This window comes from Neofelis nebulosa, chromosome 1 (assembly GCF_028018385.1).
Source record: "Neofelis nebulosa isolate mNeoNeb1 chromosome 1, mNeoNeb1.pri, whole genome shotgun sequence".
Classification (NCBI taxonomy): domain Eukaryota; kingdom Metazoa; phylum Chordata; class Mammalia; order Carnivora; family Felidae; genus Neofelis; species Neofelis nebulosa.
In genome coordinates this window covers 111,639,103-111,664,467 of record NC_080782.1, presented here as the reverse complement: position 1 = coordinate 111,664,467, position 25,365 = coordinate 111,639,103, and the positions used below count along the sequence as shown (strand labels likewise).

Sequence of the window (25,365 nt, the reverse complement as noted above, 5' to 3'; positions counted from 1 at the left end):
TAACAAACTGACATTTTAGAAATGAAAATTTATTATTATATACAGCTATGTTGTTTGATCAGACTGCTGACCCAAATTAAATCATTTTCTAGTGATTAAAGAATAATTCTCATAGCTCCAAAAAATCTTTTTTTTCTTTTTTTTTTTTTGTTTAAGAACTCTTAGACTTTTTTTTTTTTCACATATCAATGACTAACAGCTCTCAAGGTCACAACTTTTACATCAAGCTAGCATTATTTCATTCTAGAAGCAAAGGAATCAACCTCAAAAAAGCCCATTAATTAAACTGAAAACTATTTCCACTGAAAATGCTATAGGATTTTTAGCTGCTACACAAAGTATGCTGATTACCTACTTTATTACTTACTTATCTAATCTAATAGCATCCTACTGCAGTCCAAGTAAGTCAAAAGGTTTGAAGAATTGAGTCAACCACACCAAGATTCAACCTATATATCTGCTTTGCACATATCTATATATAATACCTTTTCCCACAGACTCTTAACAAGATTACTATACTAGATGATCTTCATTGATCAAATGATGATCAAATTTATGATAATCTATACGTGTTTATATTTCTCCTTTTACTACATAAGGATCTAAAATATATGGTTTTCAACGCAAGGTGTCTCAAACATGTTCACTTGAGAAGGACTGGATCAGAGAAGGATAATAAATCTTGACTATCTGCACACATTAGTCTATTCTTGCTGATACTTAACTGCCAAAATTCTCCAATCTATCCATCCTTCTCCACCCTAAACCCTGTATAAGTGATACTTTAGAAGGAGGCTTATTCTGACATCAATTTGGAAATAATCAGCTTTAATTCCTAGCAGAGATCAAAATGAACAATTGTGGTAGAACAGATCAGTGATGTCATAAACACAGCTGATTCACACTGGAATCTCTTCTCCAAAAAAAGTTCCAAGTACTTGTGTTTCCAAAGCAGATCATTTTTACTACATAACATTATGAAAATGGAAAATGAAAAGAAAACCTAAGTAATTTTTATTCCAGTCTTTAGAATTCTTATTTTACCAGTGGCACATGGCAGTGAGTGGCTAAAAGAATCTACTCAATGAGTCCAAATGCATATTAAACAACAGCAAGTATTCATCATTAGGTACGATGTTCAAAAGGACATAAGCACTCGATCCTCTTTGGTTGAAAACAAAATACCAAGACAGTCCAGTGGTCTCAAACACCTGTAACAGGCCTAATCCTTTCATCTGTTCCCAATACTAATCCCTCTAAAAACAAACTCACTCTTATGTGCATGATTTATAGTTTTGTACTTTGTTTCTTCTTATCAGAAAACTTACAGAATCTTAAATTTTAAAGTACTGTACTATGAGATCAGGTAAATTACTCATACTATGAGTATTTTCTATGGTGGCATCCATACTTTCCAATAAGATGGAAAGCAGAAGAAAGGGCAGGGCGGGGCAGGGCAGGGGGCTAAGCCCCCCAGTACTCAGGAACAAGAGCATGCAAATTCCTACTAATTTACATAACAGAGTATGATATCTACACAATGATCGGTCATTAAAGCAAACAATAAAAGAATAATATTTATTGAACAATCACAATAGCAACAGGAAAATCTGATATGCAAGAAGAAAGGAACAATACCAAAAAGGCCTACAGCAATAACAATGATTTTTTTTTCCTCTCTACCCTGCTTTTGTGACACTGTAAATTCTGACATACAGATCTATGTGAAGAATAGTAATGTAAGGGTTAAATTGTAGTGTAGGGCTAATGCTTAGCTTGAAAAATAACAGCTTTGTGTTGACATTGAAGGTTAAGAGATAACAGCCTTGCTTTACTCTTATAAATTACGCCTCATACTCTTGTAAATTAGGCTTCACCAATTAAGGAAACAAAAGTTCAAAGAAAAGAGCATCAGAGGCAGGGTCAAGGAGATCCACTGGTTGCAACTTAGAGGCAGAAAGTCTAAAGTAAACACCTCATTAGGCAACTGTTTCTAACTCATCTGGAAATTGTTTCTTTGTTCTGTTCCCAGGTGATGATAAAACGATGTGATCGGTTATAAAAACTCTGTCCCCCGGCTGTTCGAGGCCGCACTCTTATCAAGAGTGTTGGTCCCGATCGATCGGTCGGCCTTGCCTCTCATTGTAATAAACTTTGTTGTGACTGTCACTGGTGCCCGTAGCATTCTGTTTCAGGAGTCGTGTGGATGCAACATTTGGTGCATTGGCCGGGAAAGTTAAAGGTCTGAAACAGGGCCCTTTCTTGGATTGTTCCGCGGGAAAGTTAAAGGTCTGAAACAGGGCCCTTTCCTCGGATTGTTCCGCCAGAAAGTTAAAGGTCTGAAACAGGGCCCTTTCTGCGGATTGCTCCGCCGACCCCTGGGAAGAAGCTCGGGATTGGGAGAGGTAAGGAATTCTTGGGGCGCGCCATTTGGATGACTCAGGAGGGTCTGCTGGACGCGGCTATAGATCCAGAGTCAGGGATCCTACCGGGACGCTGGTGGACCCCATTTGGTTTGGTTTTTGTCAAGAAGGATCCTATTTTCAGGTGGCTGCCACGGCCTACTGGCCTAGAGATCTCAAATTTGTGTTTTCTTCGTGTCTTAATTGTCTTCTTCCTGTTGACTGTCTGTGTGTCCTTGTCAGTTCTGCCTATCTTTGTCATGGGTCAAAATCAGAGTACCCCCACCCCTCTGAGTCTCATACTAACCCATTTCCAGGACTATAGGAGAGCTGCCTCAGTTTTCGGCCTCCACGTTTAGAAGTCAGTCCTTCGAACTCTCTGCGAGGTGGAATGGACCAGCTTTCAGGTGGAATGGCCTCCACAGGGGACCTTTGACCTTACATTGATATATAAGGTTCATGATATTGTCTTTTCTAGGCACGAAGACCAAATCCCATATATTGGGGCATGGAGGACCCTCATCGAAAACCCTCCAGATTGGTTAAAACTTCTCCTTCCCCTTTCCCCTTGCCTCCCTAAAGTACAGGCTTTACCACTCAAAGGCAGCCCATCTGGAGCTCAAAATAAGAATCTTGACGGGACTAAGCGGCTGCCCCCCCATCACCTGCACCAGAGGAAGAAGAAGAAACTTACCGCCCGCCGCCCTATAGTTCTCGCTCAAAAAATACAAGTCAGGATGCTTCAGATCAGGAGGCAAGCCCGGGTCAGGACACTCCCCTGAGCCCATCTCATACCCGGTCGGGGACTCCCTTTCATCCCCCTCCCACTGCCCTACCCCTTCGTCCAGGGCCACCCCTGCAGGGTGAAGTCCGACCCTTTATGACTTATGTACCCTTCTCCACTAGCGACCTTTATAATTGGAAGCTTCAAAACCCCTCGTTCTCAGAGAAACCCCAAACCTTAATTTCTCTTTTTGAAACCATATTTGTGACCCATCAGCCAACCTGGGATGACTGCCAGCAGCTCTTGCAGGTTCTCTTCACCACTGAGGAGCGAGATAAGATCCGTCGTGAGGCCCAGAAATTAGTGATGGGGTCAAACGGGCAACCCACCGTGGATCCTGCTGTGCTGGAGGAAGTTTTTCCTTCCTCGCATCCTGAGAATTGGGACCCAAACACTCCTCACAGTAGGCAATCATTAACCCTATTTCGCCAGACTCTACTGGGAGGTCTCCGAGCGGCCGCCCACCGGCCCACAAACATGTCTAAGGTAACAGAAGTAATTCAGGGAGCTGGGGAAAGCCCCTCAGCCTTCTTAGAAAGGCTCATGGAGGCGTACCGCACCTTTAACCCTGTTGACCCTGAGGCACCTGAAAATAGAAGGGCATTAAATCTGGCTTTTGTCTCACAGGCAGCCCCAGACATTCGGAAAAAGTTACAAAAATTAGATGGGTTTGAAGGAAAAAATTTATCTGAGTTAGTTGAAATAGCCCAAAAGGTTTTCAACAATAGGGATTCTCAGGAAGAAAGACAGACAAAAAAAATTAAGCAGGGTGGTGGCAGCCGTCCTGGATGCCCGTGAGGGAAGAGGACCCAGAACGCCCAAAGAATTCTGGTCTGAACAAAAGAAAAAAGATAAACAAAGGGTTAAAGTGTCACTGGGAAAAAATCAGTGTGCATATTGCAAACAAGAGGGACACTGGAAAAAGGATTGCCCCAACTTAGCCCAACGCAAAACTGGGCCACCCCAGGTATCTGTGATGGGAGTCGATTTCGACTGATGGGGCCGCGGCTCGATGGCCCCTTCTGAGCCGTTGGTTACTGTTAATATAGGGGGCCAACCTAAGACCTTCTTGGTGGACACTGGGGCAACCTTTTCAGGTTTTGGTTTTGTTTTGTTTTGTTTTTTTTAACATTTATTTATTTTTGAGACAGAGAGAGACAGAGCATGAACAGGGGAGGGTCAGAGAGAGAGGGAGACACAGAATCTGAAACAGGCTCCAGGCTCTGAGCACTCAGCACAGAGCCTGACGCGGGGCTCGAACTCACGGAACGCGAGATCGTGACCTGAGCCGAAGTCGGACGCTCAACCGACTGAGCCACCCAGGCGCCCCACCTTTTCAGTTTTAAAACAAGATCCTGGCCCCACCAGGCAAGGGGCAACCCTGGTGCAAGGAGCAACTGGGTCCCAGACTTGTAAATGGACCACTGAACGACAAGTAGATTTAGGCCGTAAAACTGTTACACATTCTTTCCTAATCATGCCTGAATGCCCCTACCCTGGATTACTAGGTAGAGACCTACTGCATAAACTAACGGCTTCTTTGAAATTCACTGAAGGGGGTATGCATATTAAAGTCGGCCAGGATGGCCCAACAACGGTAATGGTGACTGTGCCACTTGGGGAAGAGGGCCTGCTCACTCCAGTGCCTAATGAAAATGTTCATGCAGTCGATCCCTTCCTTAAAAGCCTCCAGGCGGATTTTCCCCAGGTATGGGCTGAAACTAATCCACCTGGGCTGGCAGTTCATCAAGCTCCCATAATAGTGGAACTTAAGGCATCCGCACTTCCGGTAAGACTAAAACAATATCCCATGTCCCGGGAGGCTAGGCAGGGAATCGCTATTCACATCAAGCGTTTGCGCGACTCTGGCATTTTGATCCCATGCAAGTCGCCATGGAATACTCCGCTTCTTCCTGTCCGGAAGCCTAATTCATCCGATTTCCGGCCAGTTCAAGACCTAAGAGCAGTAAACGCCAGGGTAATGGACATTCATCCCACTGTACCCAACCCTTATACTCTCCTTAGTCTGCTTCCCCCTTCTCAGGTGTATTATACAGTTCTGGACTTAAAAGATGCCTTCTTTGCCATCCCGCTGGCCCCACAAAGCCAGCCACTATTTGCATTTGAATGGACTGATCCTGAAGAGGGAAAAGCCGGACAGCTCACCTGGACGCAACTCCCCCAGGGATTTAAAAATTCTCCTACTCTTTTTAATGAAGCCCTGCACCAAGATTTAGAGCCATTTCGGATTTCCAACCCACAGGTAACTCTATTGCAATATGTTGATGATATCTTGCTGGCGGCCCCTTCTCATTTAGAATGCCTGAATGCCACCAAAGGACTCTTGAGTCTTCTACAAAAACTGGGGTACCGAGTGTCAGCCAGAAAAGCACAGGTCTGTCGTACTGCAGTGACCTATCTAGGTTACAACCTTAAAAAAGGTAAGCGCTACCTTGGTGAACAAAGAATTCGGGCCATACTTGATATTCCTCAGCCTAAAACTCGCAAACAAGTCCGCGAGTTCCTTGGGGCGGCAGGCTACTGCAGACTATGGATACCTGGCTTTGCTGAACTGGCAGCCCCTTTGTATGCCACCCTCAAAGGGTCTCCAGAATCCTTCATGTGGGGAGAGACTCAAACCAAAGCCTTCCAAGCCTTACGAGATGCTCTCATGACCCCACCAGCCTTGGCCCTGCCAGATCCCACCAAGCCATTCCATTTGTTTGTAGCCGAAAAAGGGGGGGTAGCCAAAGGAGTTCTGACACAGCGCCTAGGACCTTGGCGCCGACCAGTGGCTTATTTATCAAAACGGCTGGATCCAGTTGCTTCCGGGTGGCCCCCATGCATTCAACAAATTGTTGCCACTGCGCTTCTAGTTAAAGATGCAGACAAACTAACCTTAGGGCAAGCATTGTCTGTCACGGGGCCCCATGAAGTGGAAACTTTACTGCGGGCTCCCCCAGAGCGATGGCTGTCAAATGCTCGGATTACCCAATATCAAGCATTGCTACTTGACCAGCCCCGAATACGTTTTTGTGCTCCCACAACCTTAAACCCAGCCACTTTGCTGCCTGAAGGACAGAATCCCCCTCTACACTCTTGCCCAGAAACCTTGGCAACGATCTCGTCCCTCCGCTCTGATCTTATGGACATTCCTTTACATGACCCTGATATCAGCATGTTTTCAGACGGCAGTAGTTTTGTGTTTCAAGGGCAAAGGTATGCCGGTGCTGCGGTGACGACAGACCGTGAAGTTTTATGGCAACAGACCCTTCCCCCAGGAACTTCAGCCCAACACGCAGAGCTCATCGCACTAACAAAAGCCCTAAAACTTGGAAGAAACAAGTCAGTTAACATTTATACGGACAGCCTCTATGCTTTTGCAACCACGCATGTACACGGATCCATTTATCAAGAGCGTGGTCTCCTCACAGCAGAAGGCAAGGCCATCAAAAATAAAGCTGAAATTTTAGATCTTCTAGCAGCCATCTGGGAACCTGCGAGGCTGGCAATCATTCACTGCCCGGGACATCAAAAAGGCAACTCCCTAGAGGCAGTCGGAAACCGCCTGGCTGATGCAGCAGCCCGAGAAGCTGCCCTAACTAAAAGTGAAAGTGCCTTGGAGCTACCGATCTTGACAGAGCCCCTGCTTCCACTGGAGCCCAGTTACACTCCTAAAGATTTGGAGTGGATTTCCAGAAAAGGGGGAAGTAAGATGCCGGGACAAAAGTGGTTTCAGGATCCTGAAGGTAAGATCCTCTTACCCGCGGCACTCGGGCGGCGCATGGTGGGTCAGCTCCACCAAGGGACTCATCTGGGAAAAACGAAGATGGCGGAATTAGTGCGGAGAAAGTTCAGGGCACAAGGGCTGGGAAAAGAGATTGAAGAGGTGGTTGAAAGGTGTGTAAGTTGCGCCCAAGTAAATCAGGGTGCAAATAGGAAGGTTTCAGAAGCTAAAAGAGATAGAGGAATTGAGCCAGGCCACTTTTGGGAAGTAGATTTTACTGAGATTAAACCAGGGAAATATGGATATAAATATTTGCTTGTTTTTGTAGACACCTTCTCCGGGTGGGTCGAGGCATTCCCCACTAAATCAGAAACGGCTCAGGCGACAGTTAAGAAATTATTAAATGAAATAATCCCTAGATTCGGGCTGCCTCTGAGCATAGGATCGGACAATGGCCCGGCCTTCATGGCGCAGTGTCCCAGGGTCTGGTCCAGGCATTGGGAATAGATTGGAAATTACACTGTGCATATAGACCCCAGAGCTCGGGTCAAGTAGAAAGGATGAATAGGACCCTAAAAGAGACCTTAACCAAATTGTCCCTTGAGACAGGCGAAAATTGGGTTGATGTCCTGCCTTTTGCCCTTTTGCGAGCGCGTTGTACTCCATTTGTCAAGGGATTTTCCCCTTATGAAATTTTATTTGGCAGACCTCCACCTATCCTGCCGAGGCTAGGAGACGATGTAATGGAACAGTTGGAACAGGACCATTTGCTGGCTTCGCTCATGGCCCTGCAACATGTACAGAAGGAAATAACCAGGGCCTTGAGAGAAGCCTTCACTCATCCTCCTGTTCTTCCCCACCCCTTTCAACCAGGAGACTTAGTCTGGGTCAAAAGGCACGAGCCTAAAACCCTGGAGCCGCGCTGGAAAGGACCACACACCGTGATTCTGACTACACCCACGGCCGTGAAGGTAGATGGTGTCCGAACCTGGATTCATCACTCTCAGGTTAAGAAAAACTGCATGAAGGCGGGAACAACCCAGACTGATGCAGAACCAGATAACAAACCGCAACGGGAGTTTCAAAGGCACCCAGAAGATCCTTTAAAGCTAAGACTGATGCGAGCATAATAATTTTTTGGGTTTGTATGGTGTTAAGTGTGGGGGACTGTATGAAATTGCATCCCCTATCTTTTTGGCCATACAAATGGGAACTCAGGGACACTGTCACGAGGAAGGTGATAGCATCTAATACCTCTTCCACTGTGCCTTGTTTTTTTGTTGTTGTTGTTGTTTGTTTGTTTGTTTGATTTATGTGACTTGGTGGGGGACTCATGGGGACTTTAGTTACTAATTATAAACAGCCAACGGGCTTTGCTCCTCCGGTCCCCGAAAACCCCTATATGGTTACCTATGGATGTGGACACAGGGATCAAGAACAAAAATTGGCTAACATACCAGGGTAAAAAGGGCAGCACCAGTCCTCATTCCACTCCCAGTGGGACTGGGAATTGCAGGATCCACAGCTATTGGAACTGCTGGACTCATTGTGGGGGACCAAAATTTCAAAACTGTAAGCAAGCAAGTGGACCGAGACCTAGGCTACTTGGAAACTTCAATTTCTCGGCTAGAACACCAAGTAGACTCTTTAGCCGAGGTTGTATTACAAAACAGAAGAGGGCTTGATTTACTCTTCATGAAAGAAGGGGGCCTCTGCGTGGCCCTCGGAGAAACATGCTGTTTTTATGCGAACAATTCCGGAGTAATCCGAGACACTCTCAGTTTGGTCAGGGATAATCTTAGGGCCAGGGAACGTGCCAGGGAAGCCAGCAATAATTGGTATCAGAGTTTATTCCCTTGGTCCCCCTGGCTCACATCATTGCTTACAGCAGTAGCTGGGCCACTGCTATTGTTACTTCTCGGGTTAACTATTGGCCCGTGCATTATCAATTGGTTAGTACAATATGTCAAGAAGCGAGTTAGTGAAATAAAAATTATGATGATCAGGTCCAATTATATCCCCTTAGTTCCCAATGATGAATCAAGGGATTGATTCACTGACAAGAAAAGGGGGAAATGTAAGGGTTAAATTGTTGTGTAGGGCTAATGCTTAGCTTGAAAAATAACAGCTTTGTGTTGACATTGAAGGTTAAGAGATAACAGCCTTGCTTTACTCTTATAAATTACGCCTCATACTCTTGTAAATTAGGCTTCACCAATTAAGGAAACAAAAGTTCAAAGAAAAGAGCATCAGAGGCAGGGTCAAGGAGATCCACTGGTTGCAACTTAGAGGCAGAAAGTCTAAAGTAAACACCTCATTAGGCAACTGTTTCTAACTCATCTGGAAATTGTTTCTTTGTTCTGTTCCCAGGTGATGATAAAACGATGTGATCGGTTATAAAAACTCTGTCCCCCGGCTGTTCGAGGCCGCACTCTTATCAAGAGTGTTGGTCCCGATCGATCGGTCGGCCTTGCCTCTCATTGTAATAAACTTTGTTGTGACTGTCACTGGTGCCCGTAGCATTCTGTTTCAGGAGTCGTGTGGATGCAACAGTAACAAGTTTCAGAGAATGATAAAGTTACTATATTTATTTTTCATGTTACAAATAACAAATAGCCCTACAGAAACCTGTTCCTTCTATGAAAAGAAATTAGATTTCTAAATGAAAATCTGTCTCCCATACATGACTGTTCATAAAGGCACATCCAGAGGAGTAGATCTACTGCAACAGTCAATATCAAACTGACATTCTTCTCTACCAAAGAAGTTGTACTGTTTTGCACAAAAGTGACACATAGCATATTATTCTTTCTTATCAAGTAAAAACTATTGGTCCTTGATTTGAGCTTCTTAACAGAGCTTAACCATTTTCTTTTCCTCCTTCACAGAGCAGGACTGTAACCAGGCAAGCACCTCATCCCTTTTTATTTTAGAAATGCTATGGAGGTTTGACTAATGGAAATCTCAAGACACTGGAAAATGAAATGATTCCATATCAATAATACAGACACACGTTCATTATATTCCAACTTACCTAATACACTGACAAAGGCATCAAAAAGATGAAATGTAAGTAGAGGCTCTTTCAAGTGACCATAGTAATCTGCTATAGTTTTAAAGACATCCTTTTCAAATCCTAAATACATAGGCTGCTTCAAATCTGAACAATTAGGCCCTGTTAAAAAAAGAGAAACAGAGAAAGAAGAAACATTACTGGGACGATCACTTATGAGGATTAGTCTCTGTGCATATGTATGGTGTGTATAGATATTCAAGATCACAAAAGTTTTCATGGGGAAAATTGACGTTATTTAAAAGGACATTATACATTTGCTTACATGAATACTTTATGTCTAAATCGAAATCTATTATAAAACAAGGAGGAAAATCAATGGCTTACTTGCATTTTAAGAGACACCCACTCTTTCTTTTACATCTTCTGAAAGGCATTTTTATTAAATGTAGACAATGATTATTTTGTTTGAAATATTTGATGTTTTCCTAGGCTTAACACAGTTGACCAAGGTGATAATTATCTCACATATGTAATAGACAAGTTATAAAGCAATTTTCAAAGCTTTTTAGTATTTTGTCATTGCTATATTATGAAATCCTAGAATCAGAGTTGAGTTAATCAATTTCTGCCTCTAACTAAATTATTTCAGACTAATAAAAACTTACACTCTTTTTCATAAAGATATTCTAAAAAGGAGATTTTACACTGGGTCCTGTGATTCATTTTGATTGTAAAACTCTATGTGATCCCCAACCAACCTTTAAAAGATAGTGTATCAGGCAAAGCATATTCCAAAGTTAGGGTAACAATAAGAAGCCTGGAACAATGTGGTCCCAGCCATATCCCATGCAAACAGCAAGGCAAAGATCCAGTTGTATCCGGGACCAAAGAGGAACAAGAAGAAATGCCTAGCCCTCTACAGATATAGCAGTAAATGCCTCCAAGAATCCACACACAGACTACAGATTGACATTGCCAAGTGGAGAGACAAACCAGAGCTGCCCATGCCTTGGGGAAATGGCAAGTAGCCTCATGAGGGAGAGTTCGGCCAGTCTTCTCAATTGCTCTGACAGTGTGGAAGGGAGAAGCAGTGCAAGTGCAATGGCCAGTTCTGGGCCAGCAGAATACAAGACTAAACAACTAGATCCAAACAGAGCTCTACCCTCAGAGGAGAGTGAAAGATAAAGCCAGTAAAAACTAAAAGAAAGCCTTCCTCCAGCACCACTGTAACTAAAGAGAAAGGATCAAACTAAAAAGAACAGATAAACATTCTGGGCCTTCGCATCCCAAGGCCAATGGGACAAAGTGAAAATGGCTTTTTCTTGGTCTCCTTAAAAACCCTCTCACCTTTTAATATTCTGTATACACTTGTCATAAAATAACTTAATTTGATTGACTAAAATAATGAAAATTATGAGAGACTCTTGTGTGGTACCATGTTAACCTAGCAGCCAACATAACCATCATTCTTGCCTGCTTCCTCCTTTGAAATACTCCAAGCTTCATCGATTGAAACAATTAGTTTAATGTCTCAGTAATCCATAATGCCATGAATTACTTCCTCCCAAGATAAGTATGCGGTTGATTATAAGCAGCTGTATCCCTGAACAAACATTTCATCATTCTTGCTAAAAATATGCAAAACCAAAACAAAAACAGTTTCCATACAAATGCAAATGCATAGTAGGCCCCATGAGAGGAGGCCATATTTCTAAGATCTTCTGTTTCTTAATCATCTTGAACTTCGGAATAGCTTTTATAAATGTTATTCCTGACAGATCTTGGAAAAGAGTTGTCTGTACCCGTTTTTGTTTTTGTTTTTTGTTTTTTTTTTTTATTGAATGCAATGTACATGCACAAAGAAGACACAGTTAACCTGGTTTTATACTTAGTATCAGTTCATCATGCTGTGGCCAACCATGAGGCTGGACAAGGAAAGTATTCAGGCCTATGTGCACATGGTCTACCGGGCCTCAGAGAAAGAGGTAGGCAGGAAATTTACAGAAAAGGAGGCAAGAAGCCTTCAAAATATCACATAAACCAGCCAGTCTATCCTTTTTGTTCCCTATTACATGACTGTAATGGGAATCTAGACTCAATAAGGATAAGAAGGGTAAGTAACAGGTCATCACTTTGATAGACTCAAAGTAAACTCAAGGGGCCAAGGAGAATTTGGAAAATTTAATAATGTCACAAAACTATTCAAAAGGATGTTCTTGCCTTTTCGTCACTTTTTTTGTCTTTGAAACATAAATAAGCATTTTTATGGATATGCCAACTATCTGTAAAACACTGCACTTGATACATGTGAGACATGTCCCTGTTCTCAAGAATTTCCACCTAATAACACCACCACACACATGGAGAACATTATTAAGTTGCTCTTTACATCTTTCCTCTCCATTAATAAGTAATTCCAATTATTATAATATTCCTGCAGAAGTTTTTGTGGCTTTATGTATACATCTTACTTGCAGGAAAAGTTACACTCTTCACAACGTTTTGATCACTGAAAAATCTGTATCATAATCTCACCTTAATATACATTATACAACATATTATAGCCTAGATTTGTCATACTGGCTTCTTCTATTCTTTCCCAGTTCATCAATTACCAAAAGCTTGGTTTGCCAGGAATTTAGAAATGGGTAATTTAACTTTGCATTTAGACCTTCTATCTCATCATTGCCAACTCTGTCCAAAGATATAATTTAAATTTAATTTACCTCAAATGGTTGAGTGGGAATAATAAAAAGCACTCTCCCAAGCTAAAACCACTCTATGTCTCAGACGTCCCAAAATATTAACCAAAACCAATGAAAATTTAATAGTTAAACACAGAGAACCTTGGGCTTCATACAAGCTAATAATTGGTATTCATATTCAGAATGATAGTATATAATCATTGTCCACATATTATGACTGGAATTACCTACAGTAAACTGCCTGGTTATCTTAATTTCATTCTATAATCAAACAAAACTAACATCAATTAAATAAATCATTCAGGGTCTACTAACTCATAATTTTATTATACCTGTCTCCGTACATGCTAGTTCTACCCAAAAGGTACCTCTCTCAGGCCATCTGTGAGGCTTAAAGGCTTCATAGACCAAATATCACCACTATTAGCAAAAGAACTAGAATTCTTCTCATTAAAATCACTTGTTTGGGTTAAGCCATTAACTATTAGAATCCCTTCTTTGGGTTAACCCTTCTAAAAAAATCCCCAGAAAAAAAGGGCAATGTTAGTGGGATACTATAATACATTTTTCACAGTGCCTACAGCATCCGATGATGTGGATATCACATGCCTGTGAAATGGACTGTGGGTGCTTATGAAAATCCTCAGAAGGACCATTGTGATCCAGGCCCCTTCATTTTACATCCAATTACTAAAACATCCCTTCTTGTTTCTCTGCACGCCAAGTTCTTCTCCTTCCAAACCAGCCTGCTTATCAGTCAGACTAGTCTAAAATATTTCTTTCCCACTTCAACTGGTGCCCTATAAAAAGCCAATAGTAGATAGGATCTGCTGAGCAAATGGAGATGTAAATATAGGGCATATTTAGGGATATATGTTTTAGGAATAAAATACATGCTTTAGAAATAAAAATGTGTAAACAGTCAACAGGCAGCTATCTGTACAATATTATATTCAATACTACTAATTTTTCTTTACTGTGATGAAGCAGTCAGAAGTAGTAGTATGGGTAAATCTGTAGTGTGATTATATGCACTAGAAAAAAGAAGCACAAAATACCTTTAAAAATGTTCTATAACTCAGCCCTTTCACCGAGTCACAAATTCATCACTAAAAGCACACAAGTCCCAAAATAATTAACTGCCAGTCTCACAGGTGTCAAATCAATGTTCAGGCCATTGAGCAAAAATATTTTCTAATTCAGGGCACTAATTTCTGCTAATCTCATAAAACTGGAGGATAATTAGTACTTACAATTTGCCAAACACTTCATAGCTGACAGTACCCAATGAGGAAGTTCTTCTGCAGAGAAACAAAAATAAAAAGAAGATATTTTACTCAACTGCATATAACTCAAAGAATTATATACATACATAGTATCATAAGAATATATAACTTGCCCAAATAATATGAAACCTATCTGCCAATCGCAAACCACAAATCACCTATGAATATAGCCGAATGTTTTAAAAACATGGAAATTTTTCTTTTGCAGCAGTGTTCCAATATGCTTTTATAAATCATGCCTACAAATTTCTCTAAGGATAAGATGCACCTTTTGAAGCTTTGGTGAAAAGTAGACATCTGACAGTTTATTCCAAAGAAGCAAACTAACAAATCAGTTATCCTAGGAATTAAAGAAGGAAAAGAAAAAACAGAAAAAGCAAAAATATTAGTTATCAATTGTATTTGTGAATTCAGTTCAGCAAACAGCTAAAAAAAAAAAAAAAAAAAAAAAAGGTAAATTCTGTATGTCCAATGTCCAATATAAGTATCATTTTACACATTTCAATTTTCAAAATGTTTCAGGGCAAGAAAGTGCTACTGACATACTAATATAGGCTACTCCTTTTAGGACAGTCTTAAAATAATAATTGTTAACACGGCTACAAAAAGTCCCAGCTGAGCCTTTTTTCTGGAGTCTCTCCCCTCCTCTGATGAGATGGACCATCACTCATGCTTCCCCTTCTCCACTTTCTAAAAACTGCAAGGATACTGGCTGAACTGTGTTAGATCTAATGAACCTGATGCTCTTCTTTCTGAAGAACTTGATAAGACAAAAGATGACTGGTCATCTAACTGGTAGGTAAAAGTATTCATGTTTGCTGCACTCAAAGAATGTGGAAGGATTTTAGATGTATTTCAAAGGCAATACCTCCATCATTCTATGTAAGTTAGTTTTATATGTTGATATTAACCTGACAACTCACAAGGTCACAAATTCGTTTGTTTCCTTAATGTCCATCATTCCCGATACAGAGACTATATGAAAGAAGTGTTTCAAGTTTCAATGACACATTCTGTTCCTGTCAGGAAACATGGCCTAGAAAAACCTCTTCCCCTCTCACAGCTGCTGAGGCTCCTTCTGGTAGAGTTCCATCTTGTTGCCCAGGAGACTCCAGCTCTAAATTTAATAATAATTTATAAAAACCCAAAAGTACTATACCATCTTCCCACATCCAAAGGTCATTCTAGTTCCAGCTATTTCCAGGACCAAGGGTTGGAAGTAAAGGAAGAACTGTTCAAAAAACCCATCTAATTCTGGTCCATCCCTGATCCAAGCGAAGTAAGCTTTAAAATCAGTAAATCAATTAGGGGATTCTGGCCCACCATGGGTACCATGACCTTATTTTTCCAAACAAAAAAAGAGGATAGGCAGCTGCCTAATGTCTTTTTTTCCTGATTTGTAAACTGGCTTGGAATAAAAGGTATAAAAAAAAATTGAAGCACCTTCAGCATTTACAGAACTACCCTTATTAATTAAAAAAAAAAAAAAAAAAAGACATAAACCAAGACTATTCTGGAAAATCTACCACAGAGATGCCATAATGAAAAGGTCGGGGAGAACCTAAAATCAGTCAAACTCACCTGAAACCTAAAATTAATCTCTCCAAGACCCAGTTCTAACTGACTTAAGCACTCAGGTCTTAAACTTACCTACTTTTCAGGGATTTTCTGTGAATAATATAGAACCACTTAATGCCCAGTGTGACTAACATTGAACTAGCCTCTGGATGGACTGTGCTGAGGCTTTGACTTTCCATGACATCTCCTTTATGCACACAATCATTTAAAAGGCATGAAAGTGAGAGAAGGCTATACATAATGAGGAGGTACCTTCATTGAGGGTTTGAGGAATGGTCAAAAAGAAGCTGAGGGAGCTGTGCAGCCAGCATAGTGGATCAAATGGGACCACAGTGGTTTTTATGTACTTACTTGACTTGTCATCAAGGATGACAACTCCCTGCTTGCTCACACTATATACATTATGGATGATGAACTTGGAGTTGACCAGTTTAATATCTAAGACTTCTTCCAAAGAATCCAGGCCAAGGACTTTCTGTAAACTGAAAAGATATATGATAATTAATTACTTTTAAAAAATCATTATTACCCAAAAACCCGGCATGTAAAAGATCAATCTTCAAAATATGCTGCTTTTAGGCATTTTATACAATCTTTGGCAAAAAGGCTAGAAACTAAATATGACAAAACAAATTTAAAAGATCCTTGGGTCATTAACATGTTGCTTCACTAATTTAATAGAACACCTTCAATGCCAGGAAAAACATTTCATAAGATACGATAAAAACAGAAAATAGCTTACCCAATGATGAGAAACTGGTATTAGTACATGTTTGTGAGGGAACGAAAATGCTTTGTAACATCATTTACCTTAATTACCTATAGTACAGCAAGTATCTAGGAGATGAAATTTACCACCGTGTTTCATTAAACATAAAACTTCAGTGTTACTAGAAAGTTGAAGAACTTTTAAACTTCTATTCTTAACTGTCCTATAAATGACAAGAGAAAATTCCCAGAATTCAGTTAAATTATGTTCGCTAAGCAGCATAGCTGCAAATAATGCAAAGTTAAGCTTTTAATACATAATTTCAGAAAATTAAATATGCAGAGAGTAGTAGAGAAGCAAACCACAAAAAAAAAAAAAACACTGAAAGTTCTCATTAATATCAAATGCACATACTATGATAATGTCATAGATTTCCATATCTCTTCTACATTGGCCTCCGTCAGCTGTCTGCGGTAGACAAGACGGCAGGCCGGCACCTCTCCAATAGCAATACTGTGACGCTTGAACCACATCTCAGAGTTCTAATTGGGGGAGAGTAGAAAGAAAAAGAGAATAAATATTTCAACAGGCAGTAGTATGAGAAATTTCTTTGACTTGGTTATTTGTAATTTGATTTAAAATAATAACTAGAAATATAAACTAACTTTCTTTGTACTGACTGCAGAGAAGTATAACTGTTAAAGATCAGGTCACATTATAAGCGAGTATTTGTAAATTGCAAAAGAACTATAGCAATAAACATGACATTGACTAGCTATTTTTTTCCTGTGGGAATTTCAACTAATCAATGAGGTAGCCATGAAATAAAACTGTATTAATTCAAAATTAAGTCAAAGAATACCTATCCAAAAAAAAAAAAAGAATACCTATCCATATTCACACGCTGTCCAAACCGAGTGATTGTTTAAAACAAAATTAAAGTCTATTACTTTCAAGAACTCTCTATTTTTTATAAGCAAAAATCAAATAAGTACAATTTAAAGAGCAGACCCCAGATCTTAGGCAACTGCAGAAGGCAGAGAAAACAAGAGCTCCCCGGAAAACTGAGACAGTAGGAAGAAAAACTAAAATTCAGAGAGCTTAAATAATTTGCTCAAAGCCACACAGCTTTACCAGTTCAACATTCTTAGTATCTCCTTTCTCACATAGTCTACTAAACGTTTAATTCTTAAAACTTCCTTTTTATAATCACAAAGAGAAACATTGAGGTTTTACAGACAAAACATGTAAGAAATCACTTATAAAGATTTTCTGTAATAGTTTTTTACAAAAGTATCATTACAGAAAAATCTTATAAATTTGGATGAAAGGAGCCAGAAAGTTGTTTTATGATTTTGTTTTTAGAGAATTACTGAATTACAAAAGAAAGTCGAAGACCGTGTGGATTTGTGAATTTTTTTTAAGTATCTAAATTAAATTAGGTGTTCATTTTTGAAGGCAGGCATGTAAATTGTTGCATTTGCCTAGAAAATCTACTTCCAACTGAGAACAAACTGAGGGTTGATGGGGGGTGGGAGGGAAGGTAGGGTGGGTGAGGCATATTGAGGAGGGCACCTGTTGGGATGAGCACTGGGTGTTGTATGGAAACCAATTTGACAATAAATTTCATATTTAAAAAAACTGCCACTAGGCAACACACACACACAAAAAAATCTACTTCCAAAAGTTACCTTTTATAAAAAAATTTTTTCTTACATTTATTCATTTTTGAGAGACAGAGAGAGACAGAGCACAAGCGAGGGAGGGTCAGAGAGAGAGGGAGACACAGAATCTGAAGCAGGCTCCAGGCTCTGAGCTGTCAGCACACAGCCCGATGCAGGGCTCAAACTCACAAACCGTGAGATCATGACCTGAGCCAAAGTCAGACGCTTAACTGACCGAGCCACCCAGGCGCCTCCAAAAGCTTATCTTAAAGAAATACCATGGACATACTCAACTAATTATCTGTAAAGACATTGCTCATTACATTGTTTACAGAAAACTAGAAACATGGTATATACTAACAGTAAGGGACTAGATACATAAACTATATTGCTTTTATGTTAGACAAGATACAGATACTAAATATGATGTCAAATGTTTAAAAACATGGAAAAAGGGGGTGACTGGGTAACTCAGTTGGTTAAACATCCGACTCATAATTTTGGCTCAGGTCATGATCTCACAATTCATGAGTCCAAGCCCCTCATTGGGCTCTGTTCTGACAGTATAAAATCTGCAGGGGATTCTCTCTCTTCTCTTCTCTTTCTCTCTTTCTCTGTCTCTCTCTCTCTCTGTCTCTCTCTCTCTCTCCTTCTCTCTCTGTCCCTTCCCTGCTTGTACACTTGTTCTCTCTCTCTCTCAAAATAAATAAACTTAAAAATAATAACATGATGGGGCGCCTGGGTGGCTCAGTCGGTTTAGTGTCCAACTTCATCTCAGCTCATGATCTCACGGTTTGTGAGTTCGAGCCCCGCGTCGGGCTCTGTGCTGACAGCTCGGAGCCTGGAGGCTGCTTTGGATTCTGTGTCTCCCTCTCTCTCTGACCCTCCCCGTTCATGCTCTGTCTCTCTCTGTCTCAAAAATAAATAAACATTAAAAAAAATTTTTTTTTTAAATAATAACATGAAAAAAGAAGCAAAACATTGTTGTAAGTGAAGAACACAGGCCACAAAAAACTCAACATGATCTCCTTTAGGAGGTAAAAATGTGCACAGAAAAAAGGATACAGAAGAAAAATGTTAATATTAATTCTCTCTGGATGATATCATGGGTGATTTTTTTTTTCATCTCTGCCTGAAAACAATTCTATTGAATAAGTGAATTATAGCAACAGCAGTTAACAGTTACTGACTACCTGTGGGCCAGACACCATTCTAAGCACTTTATAGATATGAACTCACCTGATTCTCACAACAAGCCTACCTCAGAGGGTACTATTATCATCTCAGTTTCACCAATAAGAAAACTGAGACACAAACACAATGACTAAAACAGAGAAACAAGTCCAAATAAATAGTAAATGGAGGAGCCAAGATCCAAACCCGGTCGACTGGCTCCAGAGTGCACAATCTTACTTTCCATACTGTTCTGCCCCTCAGCAAACACAATGGTTTCATTTTAGTATTTTATTTTTTATCTGTGTAAGTAGCTAGGCAAGAGAAAAGACAGGATAAAAAAACCACCGAGCAAAGAGGAAGCAAAGATAGAAACAGGGAAAGTAAAATAGAAATAAATGATGAGCTGAAGTTCTTTTTAAGAAAGATGACATTTCTTTATTGACTAATAACCTCATCATTCTAAAACCTACACCAAGGCCCAAGTGGGGACACAGATCCTGCTCTACCATTCTTCCTGTGAACCATGCTCAAGAGGTAGCAGCCTAAGCTTTGCTGGAATTACAATGAGCAGGGAGCTCAAACCTCTACCACTTGAATTAAGGGGGATGTATAAGAAAGAGAAGGCGAGACAAAAGTATCAAAACAAATACAGGTACAGATGACCCTGAGAGGCCTGAGAAAATTGAAACTTAAAAGCTTAAGTTACGGGAAACTGAAACCTAACCAAGCTTAACCACCTTGTTCTGCTTCTGTACAATTGCTTGGTGCGCCCATGTATTCCTGATCAACCATTGTTACTTGGCACATCTGTGTATTCCTGATCAATCATTGTGATACCCGTACCCCCGGTTGTGGTCTGACCTAAAGGCAGGAACCAATCGAATACTGTTAAGTGTCCAACTTTAAACACCAACCAATCGCAGCTCTGTAACTGTGGAAAATTCCTGATTTCCCCATGACTTGTTTTTACCTGTCTATAAAAGGGGTGTAAAAACCTCTCTCAGGGCCTCTTGGCGTCACCAGCAACGGGGGCGCAGAGGTCCAGGTTCAAACCTGCAATAAATGACCCTTGCTGCTTAGCTTTGACTCTGGACTCTGGTGGTTCGTTTTTGGGGGTCTCTTAAACTCTGGGCGTTTCAACCCGGGAAAGGATAAGCTTTGGGCTAAAATGGTTGATGAATCTAGGACATTGGTCTACCACTTCAGGGCTCCTGAAAAATTAGAAAATGACGAGAAAAGACAGAAGTCATTGTCACTAGGGCATTAAAGTATGCTAATGAGCATTTGGTCTTCTGCAGGTGATACCAGGAATATTACAACTTCATAGAACCAAGTGGAATAGAAAAGGAAAGTAGTTATTATCGATGACATAAATACATATTAATTTACGGGATTTTATCTCCTTTGTATAAACAACACTGAAGACCTTATAATGAAAAAAATGTCTGTTGAATAGCCACTCTGCCAATGGGGTCATATCAGATGTTTAAATGCAAATGTTAAAAGAAAAAAATGTACCTGATCTCATGGAACTTATATTCTAATTTTCTCTGGAACAGAAACTATCAACTAGACCTCAATTAAGTACTCCTTATTAGGAATTAATTAAAAGTCCTCAAATACCCTAAGTCACTTGACTCTGTTTTCTAGTTATCTATTTTGGTACTGTATGCTTCACTAGACTATGAGCCTTTTTAGAGTAAAAACTGTATCACATATTACTGTGTCTGTGGAGCCTAGCACAATTCATGGCACACAGTAGACGCTGATTCAATATTATCTTTGTTGAATAAATAAAGTAATTAATGACTTCCAAATATGATCTTGCCTTTAAGTTCCAGGATCATTATCTCCATCTGCCTATGAGACACTTCCATTTAAGGTAAGCCCGGTTTATCACCAGTCATATTTAAAACCAAATTCATCACCATCCTGACAAACCTGCAAGTCCTTAAAGGAGTCCTTATTTCTGTTACTGGTGCCACTCTCTTCCTAGAATTATCTTTGATAAAGCCTAAGCTTCTTAGCTATTCTCTTCAAACTGAAAATACAATCTCTTTAAAAAATAAGTGTTTTTTCTTTTAATTACATTGCCTAAAAATGTGTACATCCCATCTTTGCAAACAAACGTATGAAGTGGACATCTAGTCCTATTGGACTAGACTAACTTAAAACACTGGTGTGAGTACAATTCTTAAAAACTGCCATATAAAAGTTTTTCTTTGTATTTTATGTTTTAGCATCGTCTCAATCATGGTAGTTTTCTACTGGGAATATTTTAATGAAAAAGAGTACCAAAAAGATTAGATTATTCAACAATAAGCTTAGGTTTTCCAAAACTAACAGAATCTACCTTTGATCATCTATAGTGTCAGGGGTCATTCCACAATACTTCACATCCTAACCTTCTCACTCTCAACTAGTAATAGAACAAAATCCAGGAGACAAAGAGGGAGAAGAGTAAATTCTAGAACACAAGAGAATGAGATTATAAAGGAGTTGTCACATAAACCTGCTTGTTCTGAACATATGAAAATAGGTACCATATATATGCCAAAGCCTCAACAGGCAAGAGTTCAACAGCTAATCTTTCCTTGTCACTGTTCTCTCAGCTATGGACACCTAAGATATTTTAAAGTACTTTCAGACCATTGTTCCTAAGGGACCAGTAGAAAAAAGACTAAGGCTGGTGGTTCACAGATCATATCCTATTTCTGGTAGCTGCTAGACCCGCCCCCAGCCACCGCCACCACCATCGCCCCACTCCACCCGGACCATCCCACCCACTCTTTTAGTAACACACTTACCATCACAAGTGGCCTCACTGGGATGTTCTCTTGTGAAGTCCCTGGTGGGGGGTCATTCCATTCTGGAAATTTTATAGCATCTTTTTGGTATGTAGGCTTCTTTGGATATGGTTTCAGGGGTGAGGAAGGAGGAAATCTAAAAACCAAGAAGGAAATCTCTATTATTTTAGTCAATGGGAGACACAGATATTTTAACAACAGCCCCCATTTCTTCTGTCCTTGAGAATTTATGTAATAATTCCAAACTTCAGATAATGGAATTCTCACTATCAATCAGAGTATAAATGCTCAAATTATTACACATGGCTCACTATGCCCAACATACGACTTTTTTCAAAATTCATTCATTATGTCTACTAGAAAACATTTATGAAGAAAAACAGGAATCAAACCTGTGACACATTATTAAATAAATAAATAAAATTTGTTCTCTTATCAAATGATTTTCACGAATAAAGATGTTCTTAATGGACTGCTGGAGCAAGCCAGTTCTTTCACCCAGCTGGAAATCCTTAGTACCTCACAACTCTCTGAAATGTCTAGGTGGTACGTATGCAAAAGAAAATATGGACCAATGAATGCTCAGCGCTACTTGCTGAGGAAGAGCATATCAGCACAAGAATCTTTTACCCTAATGTTCATTTTTATAACTATTTCAAAAGAAGATTAATCAATCCTCTTTCCCTTGAATATGGAACACTTCACAGTGAGATGGAAGCCTCAGTCCTGGAGGAGGTGAAAGCTGCCCAGTGTCCTTCTGCCTTTTGATCCCCTCCTCTGTCCCCATACCGCCAAGTCACTGGCAACATCACTCCTTGGACCAACACAGAGAAGCCTAAATATGCTAACTCTCCTTAAATCAGTCTAGGCCATACCTGATAAACAACAATAGAAAGGTAACTAAATACATACTTTCCTCAGAGTAACTGTTCTTGTTAGTTTGTTAGAAAAAGACAGGCTGCAGGACATTGAAAAGGTAACACAAGATCTCTAGTTCTTCATGTTGACATGGAAGTCAGTAGGTAGTTTACTTTTCATTTATTTAAGCCAAAATAAAGGTTTAAAATCTTATCCATGATACCTGTAGGAAAAAATAATCCAAATAAACTAGAAAGATCTTATTCCTAAGGCAAATGAAGACAGAAATAGTTTTCAAATGCCTATAGTTTACCAAAAAAGTTTGTACTGAGGTGAATCAGAAGAATCACAAGTAATAAGCAGTATGAAGCAACATTTCAAAAATAGTCACAATAGACTTGAAAGGGATGGCTAGAGGCACCTGGGTGACTCAGTTGGTTAAGCGTCCAACTTTGGCTCAGGTCATAATCTTGTAGTCCTGGGTTTGAGCCCTGAGTCCGGCTCTGTGCTAACAGCTCAGAGCCTGGAGCCTGCTTCGGATTCTGTGTCTCCCCCTCTCAATGCCCCACTTGCACGCTGTCTCTCAAAAAAAATAAATAAATAAACATTAAAAAAAAAAGTGATGGCTAATGAAGATAAGTTTCATCTCTGAAAAAAAATATGCAATGACTATGCTTTATTTGAAAAGTCAATGAGAAAAAAATGAAATCATTAAATCAAAGATAAACAAACTGAAAGCTTAAATTTTTTAATCAAGTTAAAAGACAGGCATTTTCAAACAATTCCAAAATATAAATTAAATCTCTAAAGCCCATAAAAGTTACTCTACTTCTTTTTTTTTAATGTTTTATTTATTTTTGAGAGATAGAAAGACAGAGTGCGAGCAGGGTAGAAGCAGACAGAGAAGGACACAGAATCCGAAGCAGGCTCCAGGCTCTTAGCTGTCAGCACAAAGCCAGATGCATGACTTAAACCCACGAACAGTGAGATCATGACCCGAGCCAAAGTTGGACACTTAACTGCTTGAGCCACACAGTTGCCCCTACTCCTTAAGTAAAGGCTGGCTTTTACTTAAGCCAGCTTATTTCTAAGAAGCCAACAATCGTAACACAAGTCCTACTGCCAACATACAGCACGTAGGCACACACTCAGGTATACATAAACACTCTCACATTCAAACACACATGTGGTGTAGCAAATTGTCTCCAGGAAATTCGGAGATCACCCACTTCTCAGTTCTTTAAAAATTAAACACCATCCCGGGGTGCCTGGACAGCTCAGTCGGTTAGGCGTCCGACTTCAGGTCAGGTCATGACCTCACAATTCATGAGTTCAAGCCCCACATCAGGCTCTCTGCTGTCAGTGCAGAGCCCACTTTGGATACTCTCCTCTCTCTCTCTGCTCCTCCCCCCACTCTCTCTCTCTCACACATCCTCTCTCAAAAATAAACATTAAAAAAAATTTAAACACCATCCCTACTCCCACCCCACCACTAACACCCACTGCTTATCCCCCCAACTCTGTCAACTAAAGTTGTGAAAACTTGACCTGTGCTCCAGCCCTAGTTCTCTCCGGAACAGTCTTTGTGTCCTCTGGAAAATAATAGTGTCTATAAGTTTATTCATTTGTCAAACAAAGGGATTAAATTGGATGATCCATAAATGTCCTCCTGGGTTCAAAATGTGTTTCTTGTATTCCCACACCCTGAAACAAGTAATAGCTTCCAAAACCCACAGCAGCAGTTCCTAAGTGGAGAACTGTGATTGAAGTGATACCAGGGAGTCACTTTCTGCCTTTGCCCTGAGAAGATGCCCTGGGAAGATCAATAACAGATGTGGTGTCTTTGCAGCCACCTGGCCAGAGATGAAATGCAGAAGAGCTCCCTCTCATGGACTGTTTTTATTGTGTGTATTGAAAGTTTTCCATTTAATTCTAACACTTTAATCATGTCTTCTCAGGCTTCAAAGGCTGTCACAGATGATCTAATCCACCTGTCACGTTCTTTACTTATGGAAATCAAGGCCCAAAAGAGGAAAGCAACTTATTAAAAGACTCACAACTGGCCATGCGAACAAACCATCTTGCACAAAAGATGTGTAAGCCCTTTAATAAGGACATCACAAAACTTTATTGAAAGACATTAATGAAGTAAATTGATAGATGTATCATATTGGTAAATAAGATTCAATATCAATATTCAACAGCAAAATGGCAATGTAAATATTCCTCATGAAGACATACACTTACAGAGAAATTCTAATTAGAATATAAAGTTTTTTATGAAATAGGATAAACTGATTCTAAGTTTACATGGAAATGCAAGAGGCCAAAAACAATGAAGACATTCTTAAAGAAGAAAAACAAAGTGAGGAGACTTACCCTACCAGCTATCAAGGCTAATTAAGATAATATGGTAGGGCTATACTGATGGCATAGACTATGGATTCTCAGCCTCAGCATTATTGACGTTTGGGGCTGGATAATCTTGTGTGGAGAGCTATCCTGTGTACCATAGGTTGTTTAGCAGCATCCCTGGCCTCCACCCACTAGATGCTAGTAGCACACCCTCCCAAGTGTGACAACCAAAAATATTTCCAGACATTGTCCCCAGCAAAATGGCCCCCAGTGGAAAATCATGGGCCCAGATAATCTA

The 25,365-nt window shown here is 40.1% G+C and overlaps 1 protein-coding gene across 2 annotated transcripts in view; it reads right to left on the bottom strand.

Annotated features, from left to right (window-relative positions):
• The window catches only part of DEPDC1B (DEP domain containing 1B), a 94,294-nt gene that overhangs the window by 35,840 nt on the left and 33,089 nt on the right, over positions 1-25,365 (bottom strand). For both annotated transcript variants that reach the window (XM_058731866.1, XM_058731875.1), the window contains 5 exons: positions 21,855-21,990; positions 16,622-16,749; positions 15,850-15,980; positions 13,888-13,935; positions 9,948-10,088 (listed from right to left, as the gene is read on the bottom strand). In XM_058731866.1, coding sequence (XP_058587849.1) covers positions 9,948-10,088; positions 13,888-13,935; positions 15,850-15,980; positions 16,622-16,749; positions 21,855-21,990 — 584 coding nt within the window. The remainder of the gene's footprint in view (positions 1-9,947; positions 10,089-13,887; positions 13,936-15,849; positions 15,981-16,621; positions 16,750-21,854; positions 21,991-25,365) is intronic.